This window comes from Schistocerca nitens, chromosome 5 (genome assembly GCF_023898315.1).
Source record: "Schistocerca nitens isolate TAMUIC-IGC-003100 chromosome 5, iqSchNite1.1, whole genome shotgun sequence".
Classification (NCBI taxonomy): domain Eukaryota; kingdom Metazoa; phylum Arthropoda; class Insecta; order Orthoptera; family Acrididae; genus Schistocerca; species Schistocerca nitens.
The window spans coordinates 734763524-734783366 of record NC_064618.1 but is presented as its reverse complement, the minus strand read 5'-3'; the positions used below and the strand labels follow the sequence as shown (position 1 = coordinate 734783366).

At 38.5% G+C, this 19843-nt stretch overlaps 2 protein-coding genes across 3 annotated transcripts in view; one reads left to right on the top strand and one right to left on the bottom strand.

The window, feature by feature from the left end:
- Window positions 1-4991, top strand: part of LOC126260064 (uncharacterized) — a 46973-nt gene extending 41982 nt beyond the window's left edge. Inside the window, exon 4 of the mRNA XM_049957259.1 lies at window positions 4915-4991. Within this exon, the coding sequence (XP_049813216.1) occupies window positions 4915-4948 (34 nt within the window). The 3' untranslated portion in view covers window positions 4949-4991. The remainder of the gene's footprint in view (window positions 1-4914) is intronic.
- Window positions 1-19843, bottom strand: part of LOC126260063 (b(0,+)-type amino acid transporter 1-like) — a 548204-nt gene that overhangs the window by 99179 nt on the left and 429182 nt on the right. For both annotated transcript variants that reach the window (XM_049957257.1, XM_049957258.1), the window contains 2 exons: window positions 18851-18954; window positions 11563-11659 (listed from right to left, as the gene is read on the bottom strand). In XM_049957257.1, coding sequence (XP_049813214.1) covers window positions 11563-11659; window positions 18851-18954 — 201 coding nt within the window. The remainder of the gene's footprint in view (window positions 1-11562; window positions 11660-18850; window positions 18955-19843) is intronic.

Sequence of the window (19843 nt, the reverse complement as noted above, 5' to 3'; positions counted from 1 at the left end):
TTGCAATGGTGTAGCCGATGTATTTATATGAGTGATTGCTTTGTGTATTTTGCTAGTTTCTGCTCGTTCTAGAAAACATTTTCTTAAATTGTCTACCTGTCCACAATGTAGGTTTTTTATGTCGATAAATCCCCTTCCTCCTTTCTTTCTGCTTAATGTGAATCTTTCTGTTGCTGAATGTATGTGATGTATTCTATATTTGTATTATATTATTATTATTATTATTATTATTATTTTCTAGCTGTAGTGGAGCATTTTACACAATGGCCAGAGGCTTTTCATATTATGAATATTGCAGCAACATGTGTGGCTGAGCATCAGTTAAATGCTTGATTTCCCAATTTGCATTTCTAAAATGATTATTACAGACTGGGACAGATGATATTAATATTCCATAAACTACCTTAGTACTTCTTGGTTTGTGGACTTCATTGAAGAAAGACACAGGTTATGCTGCAGACCAGCTGGTCTACAGGTAAGACTGCCAGCAGAATTACTCTCAAAAGAGCCACAGCTGTTCACAGGAAGAACAACTTCCAGAGTTTGGGAAACTCAACCAAAGAATATGGTCCTGCTCTGCCCTTCTACACCTGAACCACATGAAACCTAATGCGCTTTCATCCATAAGGACTTTTACAAAACCTCACATTTGGTTGGGAATGATACTGTCTGCCCTCTGTTAGAACCACTGTACACAGGATGTTCAAATTTCTCCAGAGGGGAACAAACGCCTGCAAGACCTAGTTGAACAATTAAGAGGGAACAGTATCTATCTAGTATCTGAAGCTCCCATATTTTGAAAAGGATTTAACAGAGTGAAAGTCTCTTGTCTCTCCCGCTATGCTTCTCTCCCAATGTAGGAGCATCTGGAACTAAAATCACCTACACTACAGTGCCCAGCAACAATAAAGATGGACAGATCAGTCAAAAACCATGTTTCCCATATCCCCATTTCCAAGGGGCTTCAAGGTTCAAAAAGTGCAGGGGTAGGGATGGGGATGGGAGGGATGCATAGCAACTTGAGGATTAGCCTATCCGTCACAATGAAATATTTTGTTAATCTTATCTTTGTTTAGTTAGGAAACACACACTTTTATTGTGAACTAAGCAATTACAGGTTGTAAAAATAAAGTGAATTAAAGGTGTATATCCTCAACAGTGTGTGCCTATTCAGTTAGTGTTATGTTTGCACAAATATACCAAAAAAAAATCCTAGAGATTTGATAACTAATGAGAAGGAACTGTATCTCATTACGGTGAAAAGAAACTTATTGTGCAAGTCGACTAAAAGAAAGGATCAGTTTACAGCACAAATCCTGAGGCATCAAGAAGAAATTGTCAGTTTGGTGTTGGAAGGTAATGTGGGGTGGGTGGAGTAATAGTTGTAGAGGGGAGCCATAGTAAGCAAGTTCAAATGCATTTGTTGTTGTTGTTGTTGCTGCTGCTGCTGTCATCTTCAGTCCAGAAGCTGGTTTGATGGAGCTCTCCATGCTACTCTATCCTGTGAAGCATTTTCATCTCTGAATAACTACTGCAACCTGCTTTCTTTGGGATTGGAATTATTATATTCTTCTTGAAGTCTGAGGGTATTTCGCCTGTCTCATACATCTTGCTCACCAAATGGAAGAGTTTTGTCATGGCTCGCTCTCTCATGGCTGTCGCTAGCTCTAATGGACTGTTGTATACTACCAGGGACTTGTTGCGACTTAGGTCTTTCAGTGCTCTGTCAGATTCTTCACGCTGTATCTTATCTCCCATTTCATCTTCATTTACGTCGTCTTCCATTTCCATAATACTATCCTCAAGTACATCGCCCTTGTGTAGACCCTCTACATACTCCTTCGACCTTTCTGCTTTCCCTTCTTTGCTTAGGACTAGTTTACTATCTGAGCTCTTTATGTTCATACAGGTGGTTCTATTTTTTCCAAAGATTTCTCTAATTTTCCTGTAGCCAGTATCTGTCTCACCCCTAGTGATACATGCTTCTACATCCTTACATTTGTCCTTCAGCCATGCCTGCTTAGCCATTTTTGCACTTCCCGTCAGCCTCATTTTTGAGACGTTTACATTCCTTTTGACCTGCTTCATTTACTGAATTTATATCATCTTTCATCAATTAAATTCAATATTTCTTCCTTACTCATCGAGTTCTACTAGTCCTTGTCTTTTTATCTACTTGAATCTCTTCATCCTTCACTATTTCGTCTCTCAAAGCTACCCATTCTTCTTCTATTGTATCTCTTTCCCCTGTTTCTGTCAATCATTCCCTTATGCTCTCTCTGAAACTCTCTACAGCCTCTGGCCCTTTCAGTTTATCCCGGTCCCATCTGGATAAATCCCTATCTTTTTGCAGTTTCTTCAGTTTTAGTCTACAGTTCATAACCAATAAATTGTGATCAAAGTCCACATCTTCCCCTGGAAATATCTTACAAATTAAAACCTGGTTCCTAAGTCTCTGTCTTGCCATTATATAATCAATCTGAGCCCATTCAGTGTCTCCAGGCCTCTTCCACGTATACAAGCTTCTGCCACGATTCTTAAACCAAGTGTTAGCTACGATTAAGTTATGATACGTGCAAAATTCTACCAGGCGGCTTCCTCTTTCATTCATTACCCCAGTCCATATTCACCTACTTCTTTTCCTTCTCTTCCTTTTCCTACTATTGAATTCCAATCCCACATGACTATTAAATTTTCATCTTCCTTAACTATCTGAATAATTTCTTTTATCACACCATACATTTCTTTGATCTCTCAATCATCTGCAGAGCTAGTTGGCATATAAACTTGTACTACTGTGGTAGGCATGGGCTTTTTGTCTATCTTGGCTACAATAATGTGGACACTAAGCTGTCCATAGTAGCTTACCCACATTTCCTATTTTCCTATTCATTATTAAACCTACTCTTGCATTATCCTTATTTGGTTTTGTATTTATAACCCAGTATTCATCTGGCCAGAAATCTTGTTCCTCCCGCCACCGAACTTCACATATACCCACTATAGCTAACATTAACCTACCCATTTCCCTTTTTAAATTTTCTAACCTACCTGCCTGATTAAGTGATCTGACATTCCATGCTCCGATTTGTAGAATGCCAGTTTTGTTTTTGCTGATAACAATGTCATCCTGAGTAGTCCCTGCCTGGAGATGCGAATGGGGAACTATTTTACCTCCGAAATATTTTATCCAAGAGGATGCCATAATCATTTAACCGTACAGTAACTTCCACAAAAATCATCATTTATTATCTTCTCTGTTGATGTTTAATTTCTGGGATTAACGACAATGTTTGTATCATTTGAACTTAACAGAACTAATTCTGCCTCCTGATGAAAATAAAATGTTAGTGTGAATGAGCTAAAATGTTGTCTTTAGACTGATAGTACACCATTTATTTGTTTATCTGCCCAATCATGCTAAAGCATGACAGGTGAATTTGTTTCTGTTGAAAGAACGTTAGTCATTGTGATTATGTTCGATTGAATTCACATGGCATGTTACTTTTCAACAGTTTCCAAAACTAGGAGTTTTTAGTATTCTCCATTCAACACTGGGAAAAATAGTAACCAGAAGTGATACAGCATTGAAGTAGCTATGCTGAGAGAAAGATGCTTGCACTGGATAAACTGGCACTGAGAGCTGCAACAGACTTTAGGCAATGACAGAAACAGAATCACATGTTGTATCACTTCTGGTTACTATTTTTCCAAGTGTTAAATGGGAATGCTCTAGTACTATGAAACATTGGGCCTCATTACTCTAATTTGTTTCTTGCTGCTATATTTTGGATAACCAGAAACAGAAGGAAATCATGTGAAAATCATGGTTTTGTATTAGTACAGATAGCAAATGAAAATGTAATTCTGAAACTAATGCTTGTTTGCTTGCTGATATCAGTAGTGCTTCTTGTTCATTATATTTTCAGTTTTTGACTCTTATGCATAACATTTTTAGTGTTCACGTTTGTAAAAAACTTACCCACATGTTCTTTGCTACCCCTTAAACATGCACAATGAGGAAAGAAGCTATGCATGCTATTGTATCTTTTACATGTCAAAAAAGTGAATGATTATTGAAATGTTAAAGAAACAGAACTGCTTAGAGGTATACCTTCATGCTGAATAGAGTTCTTGTTTTATTATATTGCCAGTGCATTAGTCTCACTGTAGTTTACCCAAGTTCTCACTTTGAAATCTTACCTATTATGCCTCATTCAGTTACATAAAATGTGTTTGAAAAAGAACTCCATAGTTTTAATGTGTCCTAGAATCTGTACAAAGTGACATACACTATTCTAGTTTGTGGTGTTTGAGTCATCAACTCTCCAAGTTTGGCTCCCCTGCAGTTGTAAGGTCTGCTTGACCTTGAGATGGCAGCAGTGCTGTTTTTTTCCCCTCTGTTCCCTCAGTTCGGTCCAGATTCTCTTTTATAATGAGGTTACATTTCATGTCAGTGGAACAGTTAATCATCATAACTGCAGAATTTAGGGGGCAGAGAATCCACACAAAGTTTTTCAGCATCAACGCGACTCTCCAAAAGTTAATGTCTGGTGCAGTTTGATTGAAGATCGTGTGATTGGTCCTTTCATTTTTGTATAAAAAACAATAAACAGGGGCGTTTACTGTGATATGTTGACTGAGTGCGTCTTTCCGCAAATGGACGATACTGAGGTAGAAAAGGGGCTTGTGTTTTTCCAACAAGATGGCACCCCACCCCACCTCACCTCATTACAGTAATCGTGTGTGTGGCTCTTGACACTCACTTTCCACGAAGGTGGATAGGCAGGGCTGGGCCAATACCTTGGCCACCACAAAGCCCAGACTTAACCCCAATGGACTTTTTCTTTTGCGGCCTCATAAAAAATGTTATGTACAGTTAAAAGCTCAGAGACATCAATCATTTATGGGCAGGAATCGTCGTGGCAGTTGGGACAGCTACACCTGAAACGTTGGTGAATACATGGCAAGAAGTGGAATATCATCTCAACGTGTGCAGAGCAACAGATGGATCCAGGTTGACATCTACTAACATTAAACAAAACTTGAAGAAATTCTCTTTCATGATATGTACTCACTGTATAATTTTCCATTAATTTGCCCATTAAATTTATACTTAAAAAATAGTCTCAAATGCTTAAGGCCCCTTGAAATGAATATTTTGCTTTAACATGTATGCGAGTAATTTTTTAGTAATTATAGCCTAAACTGTGTCAGATGTAGGCGTACCTTTCCCAAAATAGCCCGTTTGCTTTTTTCCTGGAATATTTCTCACCCATAACTCTGTCAGTTTTCAGGAATAACCAAGCATAGCACAAATGGAATGTGCGTCTATTTTGATCATCTAGTTGATTTTACTTTTGAATGTCATTTTGAGGTTTTCAAAGTATATAGGTCTATATCATGTTTTGTGATATACCAATGGATATGTACATAGTTGCATGTATCATTTGCATGATAAATCTTAATTATATGGAACAAGTCATTATGTATTGACATCAACAATTTTTTTGTAAATATTCCTTCATGCTGATCATTTATTAGTTTTTACGTTTTTTAATTAATGAAAGACAGATGTTAATAATTCCTACTCATCCATCACCATTTACACATTACAGTAATAGATAATCTTCCGCAGAATAGGAGTCACCAAACAGAAGAGCAACGTTTTCAGTTTAGTTTCAAATTTTACTTTGCTGTGTGTCAGGTATTTTATATCAATGGGTAAGTGATTAAAACTTTTGGTTGCAGCATTGTGCTACAAACAATCTTAATGTGGCATAATGAATGCCCTTTTTTCTTCTGGTATTGCAGTTGTGTCATCATTGTTCCTTTTAAACTGTAGTGGATTATTTACAACAAACTTTATGAGGGAAGACTATACTGTGAAATGGATGGCTGCTACTCCCATGCCGAACACAAGGCAGTCACAATGAAAAGAGTGTTCAGCCAAAACCACATTAAGGAAGGAAGTGCAGCACACAAATATTCATACAATAATACACACGAAATGAAAAACATATTAATGAAGAGAAAGAATGGGCACTGAGTAAAGTAAGGCAAATCTAAAGTCAAATGATAGAAATAAAACCATGGTGCGTCGCATGGTAAACCCCAGGTGTTACATGCTTCACCCACGGGCCCTGCTGTCGAGACATATTCGCGGGTACCGGGCGCAGTTGGGCCACCCTCTCTCCCCAAGGGGAGTGGCGGGTTCAGCGGCGCACAAGGCGGAGGGTCAATGTGGAGGCTGACCATGTGGCATCGCCTGCTCTGCCTATGAGTGGACATGTGGCTACTCCTTCAGCAAGGTCCGAGCAGGCACACAGGGGGAGGGGTTTATTAGTGATTGGGAGCTCCAACATTAGGCGAGTGATGCAGCCCCTTAGGGAAATAGCGGAAAGGTCAGGGAAGAAGGCCAGTGTTCACTCTGTCTGCTTGCTGGGGGGTCTCATCCGAGATGTGGAGGAGGCCCTGCCGGCGGCGATAGAGAGCACTGGGTGCACCCGACTGCAAATTGTTGCTCATGTCGGCACCAATGACTCCTGCCGTCTGGGTTCAGAGGTCATCCTCAGTTCGTACAGGCGGTTGGCGGAGTTGGTAAAGGTGGAAAGCCTCACTCGCGGGGTGGAATCAGAGCTAACTATTGGTAGTATCGTTCCCAGAACCGATCACGGTCCTCTGGTTTGGGGCCGAGTGGAAGGCTTAAACCAGAGGCTCAGACGATTCTGCGGAGATCTGAGGTGCAAATTTCTCGACCTTCTCTATCGGTTGGAGAAATGTAGCGTCCCCCTGAATAGGTCAGGCGTGCACTACACGCAGGAAGTGGCTACAAGGGTAGCGGAGTACGTGTGGAGTGCACATGTGGGTTTTTTAGGTTAGAGAATTCCCTCCCTAGGCCCGACAAGATGACTCCTGAGACGCAACGAGGTAGTGGTAGGCAAAACGCAACAGGGAATAACAATATTAATGTGGTAATAGTAAACTGGAGGAGCATCTATAGAAAGGTCCCAGAACTGCTCTCATTAATAAATGGTCACAATGCCCACATAGTACTAGGGACAGAAAGTTGGCTGAAACCAGATATAAACAGCAATGAAATTTTAAACTCAGATTGGAATGTATACTGCAGAGACAGGCTGGACAGTGAAGGGGGAGGCGTGTTTATAGTGATAAGAAGTGCAACAGTATCGAAGGAAATTGACGTAGATCCGAATTGTGAAATAATTTGGTTGAATGTCATGATTAAAGCAGGCTAAAACATGGTAATTGGATGTCTCTATAGGCCCCCTGGCTCAGCAGCTGTTGTGGCAGAGCACCTGAAGGAAAATTTGGAAAATATTCCGAGTAGATTTCCTGACTATGTTATAGTTCTGGGTGGAGATTTTAATTTGTCAGATATAGACTGGGAGACTCAAACGTTTGTTATGGGTGGCAGGGATAAAAAATCCAGTGAAATATTTTAAAGTGCATTATCTGAAAACTACCTTGAGCAGTTAAACAGAGAACCGACTCATGGCAATAACATATTAGACCTTCTGGTGACAAACAGACCTGAACTATTTGAAACAGTTAATGCAGAACAGGGAATCAGCGATCATAAAGCGGCTACTGCATTGATGATTTCAGCCATAAATAGAAATATTAAAAAGGTAGGAAGATTCTTTTGTTTAGCAAAGTGACATAAAGCAGATTTCAGAGTACTTGACGGCTCAACACAAAAGTTGAGTCTCAAGTACAGATAGTGTTGAGAATCAGTGGACAAAGTTCAAAACCATCATACAATATGCATTAGATGAGTGTGTGCCAAGCAAAATTGTACGAGATGGAAAGGAATTGTACGAAAGGATGTGGGTTTTAAGGGAGAGGTTAAGGAGTCATTCCAATCCCGGGATTGGAATGACTCCTTACCCTTATCAGGAAAGAGGGAAGGAGAGGGAAAGACGAAAGGATGTGAGTTTTAAGGGAGAGGGTAAGGAGTCATTCCAATCCCGGGATTGGAATGACTCCTTACCCTCTCCCTTAAAACCCACATCCTTTCGTCTTTCCCTCTCCTTCCCTCTTTCCTGATGAGGCAACAGTTTGTTGCGAAAGCTTGAATTTTGTGTGTATGTTTGTGTTTGTTTATATATATATATGACCTTGTGGATAACATCAGAAGTTCACTGAGGCTTTTTGCAGATGATGCTGTGGCATATCGAGAGGTTGTAACAATGGAAAATTGCACTGAAATGCAGGAGGATCTGCAGCGAAGTGACGCATGGTGCAGGGAATGGCAATTGAATCTCAATGTACACAAGTGTAATGTACTGTGAATACATAGAAAGAAAGATCCTTTATCATTTAGCTACAATATATCAGGTCAGCAACTGGAAGCAGTTAATTCCATGAATTATCTGGGAGCAGGCATTAGGAGTGATTTAAAATGGAATGATCATATAAAGTTGATCTTTGGTAAAGCAGATGCCAGACTGAGATTCATTGAAAGAATCCTAAGGAAATGCAATCCAAAAACAAAGGAAGTAGGTTACAGTACACTTGTTGGCCCACTGCTTGAATATTGCTCGCTAGTGTGGGATCCGTACCAGATAGGGTTGATATAAGAGATAGAGAAGATCCTACGGAGAGCAGCGCGCTTCGTTGCAGGATCATTTAGTAATTGCGAAAGTGTTATGGAGATGATAGATAAAGTCCAGTGGAAGACTCTGCAAGAGAGACACTCAGTAGCTCGGTACGGGCTTTTGTTGAAGCTTCGAGAACATACCTTCACCGAGGAGTCAAGCAGTATATTGCTCCCTCCTACGTATATCTCGCGAAGAGACCATGAGGATAAAATCAGAGAGATTACAGCCCACACAGAGGCACACCGACAATCTTTCTTTCCATGAACAATAAGTAGGAGTAGAAGGGAGAACCGATAGAGGTACTCAAAGTACCCTCCACCACACACCGTCATGTGGCTTGCGGAGTATGGATGTAGATGTAAGTGTAAACAGTGCAATAACTCATGTCTACAAAAGAAAGTATTGAACTGCTCCAGTTATGAATGAAATGTGATTTCTTTAAACTTTATGATTGGATAGATTACTACACACGTGAACAATATAAAGTGGCATTTTTGATGAAACAACTATGTCTCAATGCAATCAAAGCACCCAACATGCTCAAAACTGGGCATGGGCATGTCAGAGTGATGTCACGGACGAAATGTGACCATGGGAACTATGGGCCTATGAATGCAGTGAACTTAATGTTTTGGGCTAGTTAAAATGGTGGACATTGGCTTCAAGTTTGTGGTGTAATGATATCTCCCCTGTTTTTACTTCCAAGGGCACGACACAATCAATGCCTACTCTGCTTGATAGTGATGGAAATTCTATTGATGGCACTGCATCCAAAGCAGAGTTCCTAAACATAGCCTTCCAAAATTCCTTCACGAAAGAAGATGAAGTAAGTATTCCAGAATTCGAATCAATAACAGCTGCCAACATGAGTCACTTAGAAGTAGATATCCTCAGAGTAATGAAGCAACTTAAATTGCTTAATAGAAGCAAGTCTTCCAGCTCAGACTGTATACCTATTATGTTCCTTTCAGAGTATGCTGATGAAATAACTCCGTACTTAGCAGTCATGTACAACACTTCACTCGTCAAAAGATCCATACTCAACAACTGGAAACCTACATAGGTTACAAACCTAGTGGGTATTATAACATATCAATGAAGTTCATCAAAGTGTGCTCATACCAGTTGAGTTCTATCTTAAGTTTTTTGTGTTATCAATCTCCTATCAGCGGAACATTTCCAGACTGACTAAAATATGCTGAAGTTCAGCCTCTTTCAAGGAAAAGGATAAAGAATTTCACTTTCACCAGCTTTTTCAAAAATATCTGAAATGGTTTTCTTCAAGCACCTCCATAAGCATCTGACTGCAAATAATATATTGTCCAAGTCATAGTTCGGGTGTCTTAAGGTTTATGATATAGAGAAAGCTATTTACACTTACAGTGAAAACTTACTTAATTCATTAGAAAATAAATTAGAGGCTACTGGCATTTTCTGTGACATGTCAAAGCCTTTGACTGTGTAAACCACGGCATTCTCTTATGTAAATTGGAATATTATGGTGTCACCAGGAATGCTGTGAAATGGTTTGAGTCTTATCTAACTAACAGGAAACAAAAGGTGTCATTTCAAAATACCTATGCAGTAAGCAGTCAGTCTTCATCTGATTGGGAATTAATTACCTGTGGCATTCCTCAAGATTCCATCTTTGGTCCATTGCTCTTTCTTGTGTACATTAATGACCTCTTGTCTGTTACATTGCCAGGTGCTAAGTTTATTTTGTTTGCAGATGATGCAAACATTGCAGGAAGTAGCAATGTTCAAGTACAGATTTAGAAATAGCTGGCTAATCAAATTTTCACTGATGTTAGTAAATGGTTTAAAGCTAATTCACTGTCATTAAACTTTGAAAAGACCTACTATATGCATTTCAGAACCAGTGAGAGATTTCCTTCCAGCATGAGTATAATATATGGAGACATGCAGATTGAAGAGGCTGAGAGTGTTAAATTTCTGGGATTGATAATACGTTCAGTTGGGAATGGCATAACACAGAAATGCTGAAGTGCCTAAAGAAGTATCCATTTGCAGAGGGAATGCTGTCAGATGTAGGAGATATAAATGTAAAAAAACTTGCATACTTTGCTTACTTTTATTCTGTTACATCTTACACGATCATATTCTGTGGTAACTCATCAAACTGAGCAAACATTTTTAGCATGCAAAGGCATGTAATAAGAATAATCTGTGGTGTAAAATCAAGAAAATTATGTAGGAACCTGTTGAAGGAAGTTTGTATTCTAACCACTGCATCTCAGTATATTTATTCCTTATTGAAATTTGATGCAAGTAATATATCTCTCAGGATGATTCATGAAGATATGAAAATATTTAAATATGTTATTCTACAAATAAAATGAAAGAAAAATGTAAAATGCAAAACAAACTGTAACTACTCACAGACTGACAGTTGTGGTCTGTTACAAATCTTCATCTGTTGCTAATCATATTTACGGCTGGTGTATAATTTTCAAATGTGTTTCATTAATTTAGCTTTAGACTGTCACCAGTGTCTGAAGGACATTGCATTAGATTGTACAGACACCAAACAATACAAACAAGGCCAGTCTGTATGTCAGCTGAATGAATTATTACAATTTTTAAAATTTTGTATTATATATTTCAGCCCCTATGTGACATGAAGATGAAAAAAATATAATTTAAACAATAAAAAGAATCACTGTGTTTCAGTGTGATGGTAGGCCTATGCCCAGTCTGTATATTTCATAATAATATTTTCTCTCTCAATGTGTAAGCGTACAATTGTGCTATCAGATATTTCAGAATATTTTACACATTCTGATAAGATGTTTTACTATAATTAGCACAGTATCTCAATAACACCATACACAGTATGAGTTTGCACTATTTTGTTAGACACTTCCTCTATGCTATTTTCCTGAGTGTCAGTATGTCATTGCGTCACACAGGAACTTACCTGAATAACAACAGCAGGTCCAGGTGTGAAGCGCCTGATGTGCACAAAAGAGAAGATTGAGACCATATGCCCCTCCTGGCCTGCTACAAAGCATAACCTGACAAACATTAAGAACAATAAAAGCAATGAGTGCACAGTAGTTAAAGTTCAAATTAAGTACTTTTTAGAAAACTATAGTTAATTGTATACTATCCTCTACATTTACACCTAATGAATGATAACATCAGAGGGATTGTGTCAGATATTATTATTCACTTTTTTAAGATTTCTCATTAATAGGGAAGAGTCTAGGACACAACACTATGCCTTACATCAAAAGAGTACGCTTGCAATGAGAATTTAAATTTTTACATCAAGTAAGGAAGATTTCCAAAAGGAGATTAGGATGAAAACTTCTCAGTTTGGCAGTGAGAAATGCAGTTTATACATTGTGGGTGGGAATTTAAGGAGATGGGACCTGGATAAACTGAAAGAACCAGAGGTTGTACAGTGTTTCAGGGACAGCGTAAGGGAACAAATGGCAGCAATGGGGGAAAGAAATACAGTAGAAGAAGAATGGGTAGCTTTGAGGGACAAAGTAGTGAAGGCAGCAGAGGATCAAGTAGGTAAAAAGATGAGGGCTAGTAGAAATCCTTGGGTAACAGAAGAAATATTGAATTTAATTGATGAAAAGAGAAAATATAAAAATGCAGTAAATGAAGCAGGCAAAAAGGAATACAAACGTCTCAAAAACGAGATCGACAGGAAGTGCAAAATGGCTAAGCAGGGATGGCTAGAGGACAAATGTAAGGATGTAGAGGCTTATCTCACTAGGGGTAAGATAGATACTGCCTACAGGAAAATTAGAGAGACCTTTGGAGATAAGAGAACGACTTGTATGAATATCAAGAGCTCAGATGGCAACCCACTTCTAAGCAAAGAAGGGAAGGCAGAAAGGTGGAAGGAGTATATAGAGGTTCTATACAAGGGTGATGCACTTGAGGACAATATTATGGAAATGGAAGAGGATGTAGATGAAGATGAAATGGGAGATATGATACTGCGTGAAGAGTTTGACAGAGCACTGAAAGACCTGAGTCTAAACAAGGCCCCGGGAGTAGACAACATTCCATTAGAACTACTGACGCCCTTGGGAGAGCCAGTCCTGACAAAACTCTACCATCTGGTGAGCAAGATGTATGAGACAGGTGAAATACCCTCAGACTTCAAGAAGAATATAATAATTCCAATCCCAAAGAAAGCAGGTGTTGACAGATGTGAAAGTTACCGAACTATCAGTTTAATAAGTCACGGCTGCAAAATACTAACACGAATTCTTTACAGATGAATGGAAAAACTAGTAGAAGCCGACCTAGGGGAAGATCAATTTGCATTCCGTAGAAATGTTGGAACACGTGAGGCAATACTGACCCTACGACTTATCTTAGAAGCTAGATTAAGGAAAGGCAAACCTACGTTTCTAGCATTTGTAGACTTAGAGAAAACTTTTGACAATGTTGACTGGAATACTCTCTTTCAAATTCTGAAGGTGGCAGGGGTAAAATACAGGGAACGAAAGGCTATTTACAATTTGTATAGAAACCAAATGGCAGTTATAAGAGTTGAGGGGCATGAAAGGGAAGCAGTGGTTGGGAAGGGAGTGAGACAGGGTTGTAGTCTCTCCCCGATGTTATTCAATATGTATATTGAGCAAGCAGTGAAGGAAACAAAACAAAAATTCGGAGTAGGTATTAAAATCCATGGAGAAGAAATAAACACTTTGAGGTTCACCGATGACATTGTAATTCTGTCAGAGACAGCAAAGGACTTGGAAGAGCAGTTGAACGGAATTGATAGTGTCTTGAAATGAGAATATAAGATGAACATTAACAAAAGCAAAACGAGGATAATGGAATGTAGTCAAATTAAATCGGGTAATGCTGAGGGTATTAGATTAGGAAATGAGACACTTAAAGTAGTAAAGGAGTTTTGCTATTTGGGGAGCAAAATAACTGATGATGGTCGAAGTAGAGAGGATATAATATGTAGACTGGCAATGGGAAGGAAAGCGTTTCTGAAGAAAAGAAATTTGTTGACATCGAGTATAGATTTAAGTGTCAGGAAGTTGTTTCTGAAAGTATTTGTATGGAGTGTAGCCATGTATGGAAGTGAAACATGGACAATAAATAGTTTGGACAAGAAGAGAATAGAAGCTTTCGAAATGTGGTGCTACAGAAGAATGCTGAAGATTAGATGGGTAGATCACATAACTAATGAGGAGGTGTTGAATAGGATTGGGGAGAAGAGAAGTTTGTGGCACAACTTGACTAGAAGAAGGGATCGGTTGGTAGGACATGTTCTGCGGCATCAAGGGATCACCAATTTAGTATTGGAGGGCAGCGTAGAGGGTAAAAATCGTAGAGGGAGACCAACAGATGAAGACACCAAGCAGATTCAGAGGGATGTAGGTTTCAGTAGGTACTGGGAGATGAAGAAGCTTGCACAGGATAGAGTAGCATGGAGAGCTGCATCAAACCAGTCTCAGGACTGAAGACCACAACAACAACAACAACAACAACATTGTACATAGTGCCATTTAAGTCAAAAGCCCTTCCCATTTCCATTCCAATGATCAGTATCATCCACAAATTTGGCCTAACTTCTTGATTTGACTCAAAATGAATTCTAGCCACAAATTTTTTTAGCTGAAAGATTAATTGGGAGTCACATGGGGTAAACCCATTTTTAGTACATCCCTGGGTGGGTGCATAGCTCTGATAAAAATATTTTTAAAAATATGCAGGCCTCTTCTTACGCATTTTTTTACTCTGTTACCACAGAAGACTTTTTTCAATATTCGCCAGATGCTGTTTCACTCTCTAAAAGGAAATCAATATGGACAATGCCTTTTACAGCCCAAAGATTTGGGTATGTTCCATATTTGTGTACCAACAACATTGATTATAAACTATACAGCAGATGAAATCGACTTTGCCTTTATGAGCACAGTATGTAATGTGGCAGGCCATGAGGCTGACCCACATTTATGAGGCAGAATGGGAACAAAGCAATCAATTGCAATCCTATTGGTTTTTTATTATCCTTGTATATCCAGATTTCAGCTATAAATAGCCATCGTCAGTGCTTCTGAGTGAGTATTAATCACAAAAACTCACATGAGTTTCCTTCACCCTGCACACCAGTAAAGTATTGTATTATAGCTCACTCAAATGCACAGAAGATGGTTATTTATAGCTGAAATCTGGAATGCAAGAATAATAAAAACCAATGGCGTTGTGACTGATTGCTGTGTTTCTATTTTTCCTCATAAAACATGCATTCATTGTGCACAATGCTTCCCTTATGGAATCAAAATTGGTGATCCACATCCGTTTTGTTCACAAATACTCAGATTCATAATTTAGTCTATTTTTATATAATTAGGCTGAAGAATATATCACTACTGACTGAAATCTAAATTAATTCTTTTGTCAAATACCACATGTAAAAGTTCAATTAGTCAGTCATGTAAAAATTACAGTATTTACCTTTCAGACAAAATTTCTGGTGAAAACAAAAACACTACATAAAAATATGATGCTATAATAAATTATAAATGGGGTAAAACTGGAAATGCATTAATTATTTGATTAATTAAGATTCCCTCCACATAGTGTTAAAATTCCTTACATTACAAATGTCAAACTTATTTAATAAATGTTTTGCAAGTTTGAGTTATCAGTCTGTGTATACTTTTCATCATGTACATCATAGATCAATGAAATTTAACTAAAATTAATGTGTGTGATTATAAATTTGTTAAGATCATAATTTCGACTATGGGTGTATTTATTTTAATTGTCAGGATGGGTGGCAGAGCACATAAGTAATGAGTCAGTTCATTATGGATAAACTGTGTGTTGACTTCTGTATGTTTTGTATTTGGACAATTTACTAAGGGTTTATTAAAATGCTGTGAAAATTTAAAACAGTGTATTTGTCTTTAATCAGATCTATGTAAAGTTTCATATAAGAAGAATTACCAAAATATTTGTTTATGGTGAAAAATTATTCAGCCCTGTTATTGCCAGCTGGGCAATAATGAAACACGAGTTAATAATTATTTTCTGTAATTTTATTGCCACTGTAGTTAATTTATATGTTATAAGCTTTGGAATGACTAGTCAAAGGAAGTAGAACACAGAATTACAATCTTTAATTTTATACATGAACTACTAGAAAGTAAGATATTACAAGGGCCACTCTTTATTACTGTCTGGATTCTGGGACGCAGTGCTGGACTGTGTCTCAACAAGAGCAATGAATTTGCACAAAAATGAACTCCAATTATTCCTTAAAAAATTTAAACACCAATTAGAAACTTCATTTTCACATTTACTTTTGTCAGCCATCATACACAAAGCTCTCCCCTAGTTAATTCTGTATTGTAAATGTGCATACTTTTTTCTGGTATTAATACAGCATCACATGTTTCTCACATCTTTAATTTCTCAGTGTCCAGTATCATATTCCATGCTTTCTTGGTTTAATTGTAGTTGAAGATTCAAAATTTACTTTACATTCATCATTTTAAATACATGTCCAACACATCTAAATTCAGGCAACAATTCCACAACTATTGAAAGTAATGGAGTAGACTACTGCTAGACTTTTGTCAATTTTGTGTTAATTTTCAGTGATAATAAACCATTCAAAACAAAGGATTGTTTGACTTGCCCATTGTATTCTAGTTTATCCATTTGAGAAACATATGCATGATACATTTCCTTTAAAAAGCCATAGAGACCTAGCTTATTTGCAAGATGTCGCACATTTTCACTTTTGTTAATGATCCCTGATGCCAAACTGAGAATCCTCTCTAATTCTTATTTAAAATGAATTAGCAAAATTCAGGTATGATTTACATCAGCAGCATCTATGAGCAAGGTAAATTTAAACCCTGCCCTACAATCTGTTGTGCTGAATCAGTTTGTGAAGATGTGTATGCACCTTGGGGGTAGGATGGCAAGAGGGCCATAATAATGTCTTGTACATTATTAAACACAGCAAATGATAACTGATCATGAATGTTCACCTGTATCATGCACATAAAGATTTTTTTCATGTTTATAGTCTACTATCTGTGTGTTGGTTTTTTAAACACTTATAGGCCACTCATAATGCCTCCCACCCCCACAAAAAATCACATTACTAGTGAAACTTTACAGACATCAGAATCATTAAATTTTATACATTTGTAAGTTTCTTGTTCTGCATTTGATTATGAATGTCTTTATGTATTCTGTCAAGCACTGATCAAAAACTCGTCACTACAAACATGACTCACATTAAAAACTGTCATTTTCTTTGCCAAAAGGCAGTCTAATAAGGCTCAAGGACACAGTAGATCTTCACTGTATTTATTTTTTCTTCTCAGTCTACCAAGTAAGTCTCACTTGACTAAGCCCAATATTACTTTTTTTTGTAATCTGTGTCTTAACAGCCTCCTTCCTTTCCCTCTCTACTGCCGGAAGAAGCAGCCCCTTTTGCTCAAACCTAATAATTTTAGTTCTGTGTGTGTTTCCATTTGGTAAGTAGTTTATTTCTGACCATACCATAAAAACTTCTACAAAAATTTCATGTCCATTGATCTCTTTCATACATTATGTGCTCAAAGGTATCCGGACACCCCCAAAAACTTACATTTTTCATATTAGGTCCATTGTGCTGCCACCTACTGCCAGGTACTCCATATCAGTGACCTCAGTAGTCATTAGACATTGTGAGAGAGCAGAATGGGGTGCTCCGTGGAACTCACAGACTTCGAACGTGGTCAGGTGATTTGGTGTCACTTAGACGTCTGTACACGAGATTTCCACACTCCTAAACATCCCTAGGTCCACTGTTTCTGATGTGATAGTGAAGTGGAAATGTGAAGGGACACGTACAGGACAAAAGCGTACAGGCCGACCTCCTCTGTTGACAGAGAGACCGCAGACAGTTGAAGAGGGCCGTAATGTGTAATAGGCAGACATCTATTCAGACCATCACACAGGAATTTCAAACTGCATCAGGTGTAAGGAGCGTAAAGATTGGACGATTGAACAATGGAAAAACATTGTGTGGAGTGATGAATCGTGGTACACATAGTGGCGATCTGATGGTCAGGTGCGGGTATGGCGAATGCCCGGTGAACATCATCTGCCAGTGTGTGTAATGCCAACAGTAAAACTCCGAAGCCGTGGTGTTATGGTGTGGTTGTGTTTTTCATGGAGGGAGCTTGCACCCTTTGTTGTTTTACATGGCACTATTACAGCACAGGCCTACATTGATGTTTTAAGCACCTTCTTGCTTCCCACTGTTGAAGAGCAATTCATGGATGGTGATTGCATCTTTCAACATGATTGAGCACCTGTTCATAATGCACGGCCTGTGACAGAGTGGTTGCATGACAGTAACATCCCTGTAATGGACTGGCCCACAGAGAGTCCTGACCTGAATCCTATAGGACACCTTTGGGATGTTTTGGAATGCCGACTTCATGCCAGGCCTCACTGACAGACATCGATACCTCTCCTCAGTGTAGCACTCCATGAAGAAAGGGCTGCAATTCCCCAAGAAACCTTCCAGCATATGATTGAACGTAAGCCTGTGAGAATGGAAGCTGTCATCAATGCTAAAGGTGGGCCAACACCATATTGAATTCCAGCATTACCGATGGAGGGTGCCACGAACTTTTAAGTCATTTTCAGCCAGGTGTCTGGATACTTTTGATCACATAGTGTAAATAGTTACCATTTACAGTATGAACAAAGGCTTATCTAAAATGAATAATACTTCCCGTAAAGCAAACCAATAATAAGTTAATGATGGATGAAAACTTAGTTGCAGTTTAAACATTCATCTGTGTGTGTGTGTGTGTGTGTGTGTGTGTGTGTGTGTGTGTGTGTGTGTGTGGGCGCGCGCCCACGTGCATGTCATGATAAATGTGAAAGAAAGGGTGATCTGTAGTACAAGACATCAAGACATACTGTATTATGTAATTCAACAGTATCTCCAGAAGTAGGATCCTTACCACCAGGCGGTGGATCCAATGGAGCTCCCAGTATCTGGTTTATTTTTTTGCTGTTGCTCCCAGTGTTCAGGACAATATTCTCATTGTCTTTTCATTATCTGCAAAGCAGTATGGTGAGCCTAACTGAAATTAAATTTATGCTGTAATTTACTTCTTCTATATTTTTCACATTGAACCATGTATGTGACTTAATCAGTTACATCAGGAACCTCACTTATCAGTACAGCCACTCACCTCGTCACACTGAACTGAATGCCAAGTGCACAGCCAAATGTAGACAGAGCTACTCCCAGTGGAATGATGAAACTCATTGGTCCCAGAAGGCGTTCTCCAAATGCCTACAGTGAAATAGTCACAGGATGTTCTGGAGCAATATTTGACACACGACTCAGCAAAAATTTATTACTTCTCTATTAAAACATACATTTTATTACCTAATGAAGCTGGAGAGGCAGCATAGAACATTATTCTGTAACTGCAGGTATGGCAGAAACAGTGCCCTATTTTAAACATTATTTTTGAAATAAAAAAAAATCTCTCTCTCTCTCTCTCTCTCTCTCTCTCTCTCTCTCTCTCTCTCCAAAATAAATGTATTAATTTACTGTGAATACTGGACATGACAGGAAACAAAAATGATTTTGTTCTGTCAGGTGCAGTCATAAGAAAACAAAAATAAAGAAGTTAAGCACATTTCCACTTGATAAACACAAACAAGAAAACAAAAAACATTACAAAAGATTCCATTGCAAACACTAAAATTTCTTCCCTGTGACACCTTGCATAACACTTTGTTTATGAACCAATTGGCCCTACTCTTAATTGGAGACACTTTTGAATGCACTTGAGCACTCTCCTTACAAAATTTTCCAGATAACTCTCTGAGATATTGATCCACTGCTCCAAAGCAGCCTCTAAGAGACCCTTAAGGTGTCTGGTGGAAAGGATGATTATAAACCATTTGCTTTAGCAAGGCCCATGCATTGTCAACACACTTGAGATCTGGAGAATATGGAGGGCATTTCCATCTGACGGGAGTCTATGCTCACTAGGGACATGTTCATAATAGTGTGATGATGGAGGTGTGCTTTGTCATCCATAGTTGTGAATCCTGCTCTAATATGTTCACTAAAAGGAGCCAATCTACATGCAAGGGTATCATCCCAGTACTTCACACCACTCATCACAAGATGTATTAACACAAGGGTTGTCTGGCACTCGTACACGATT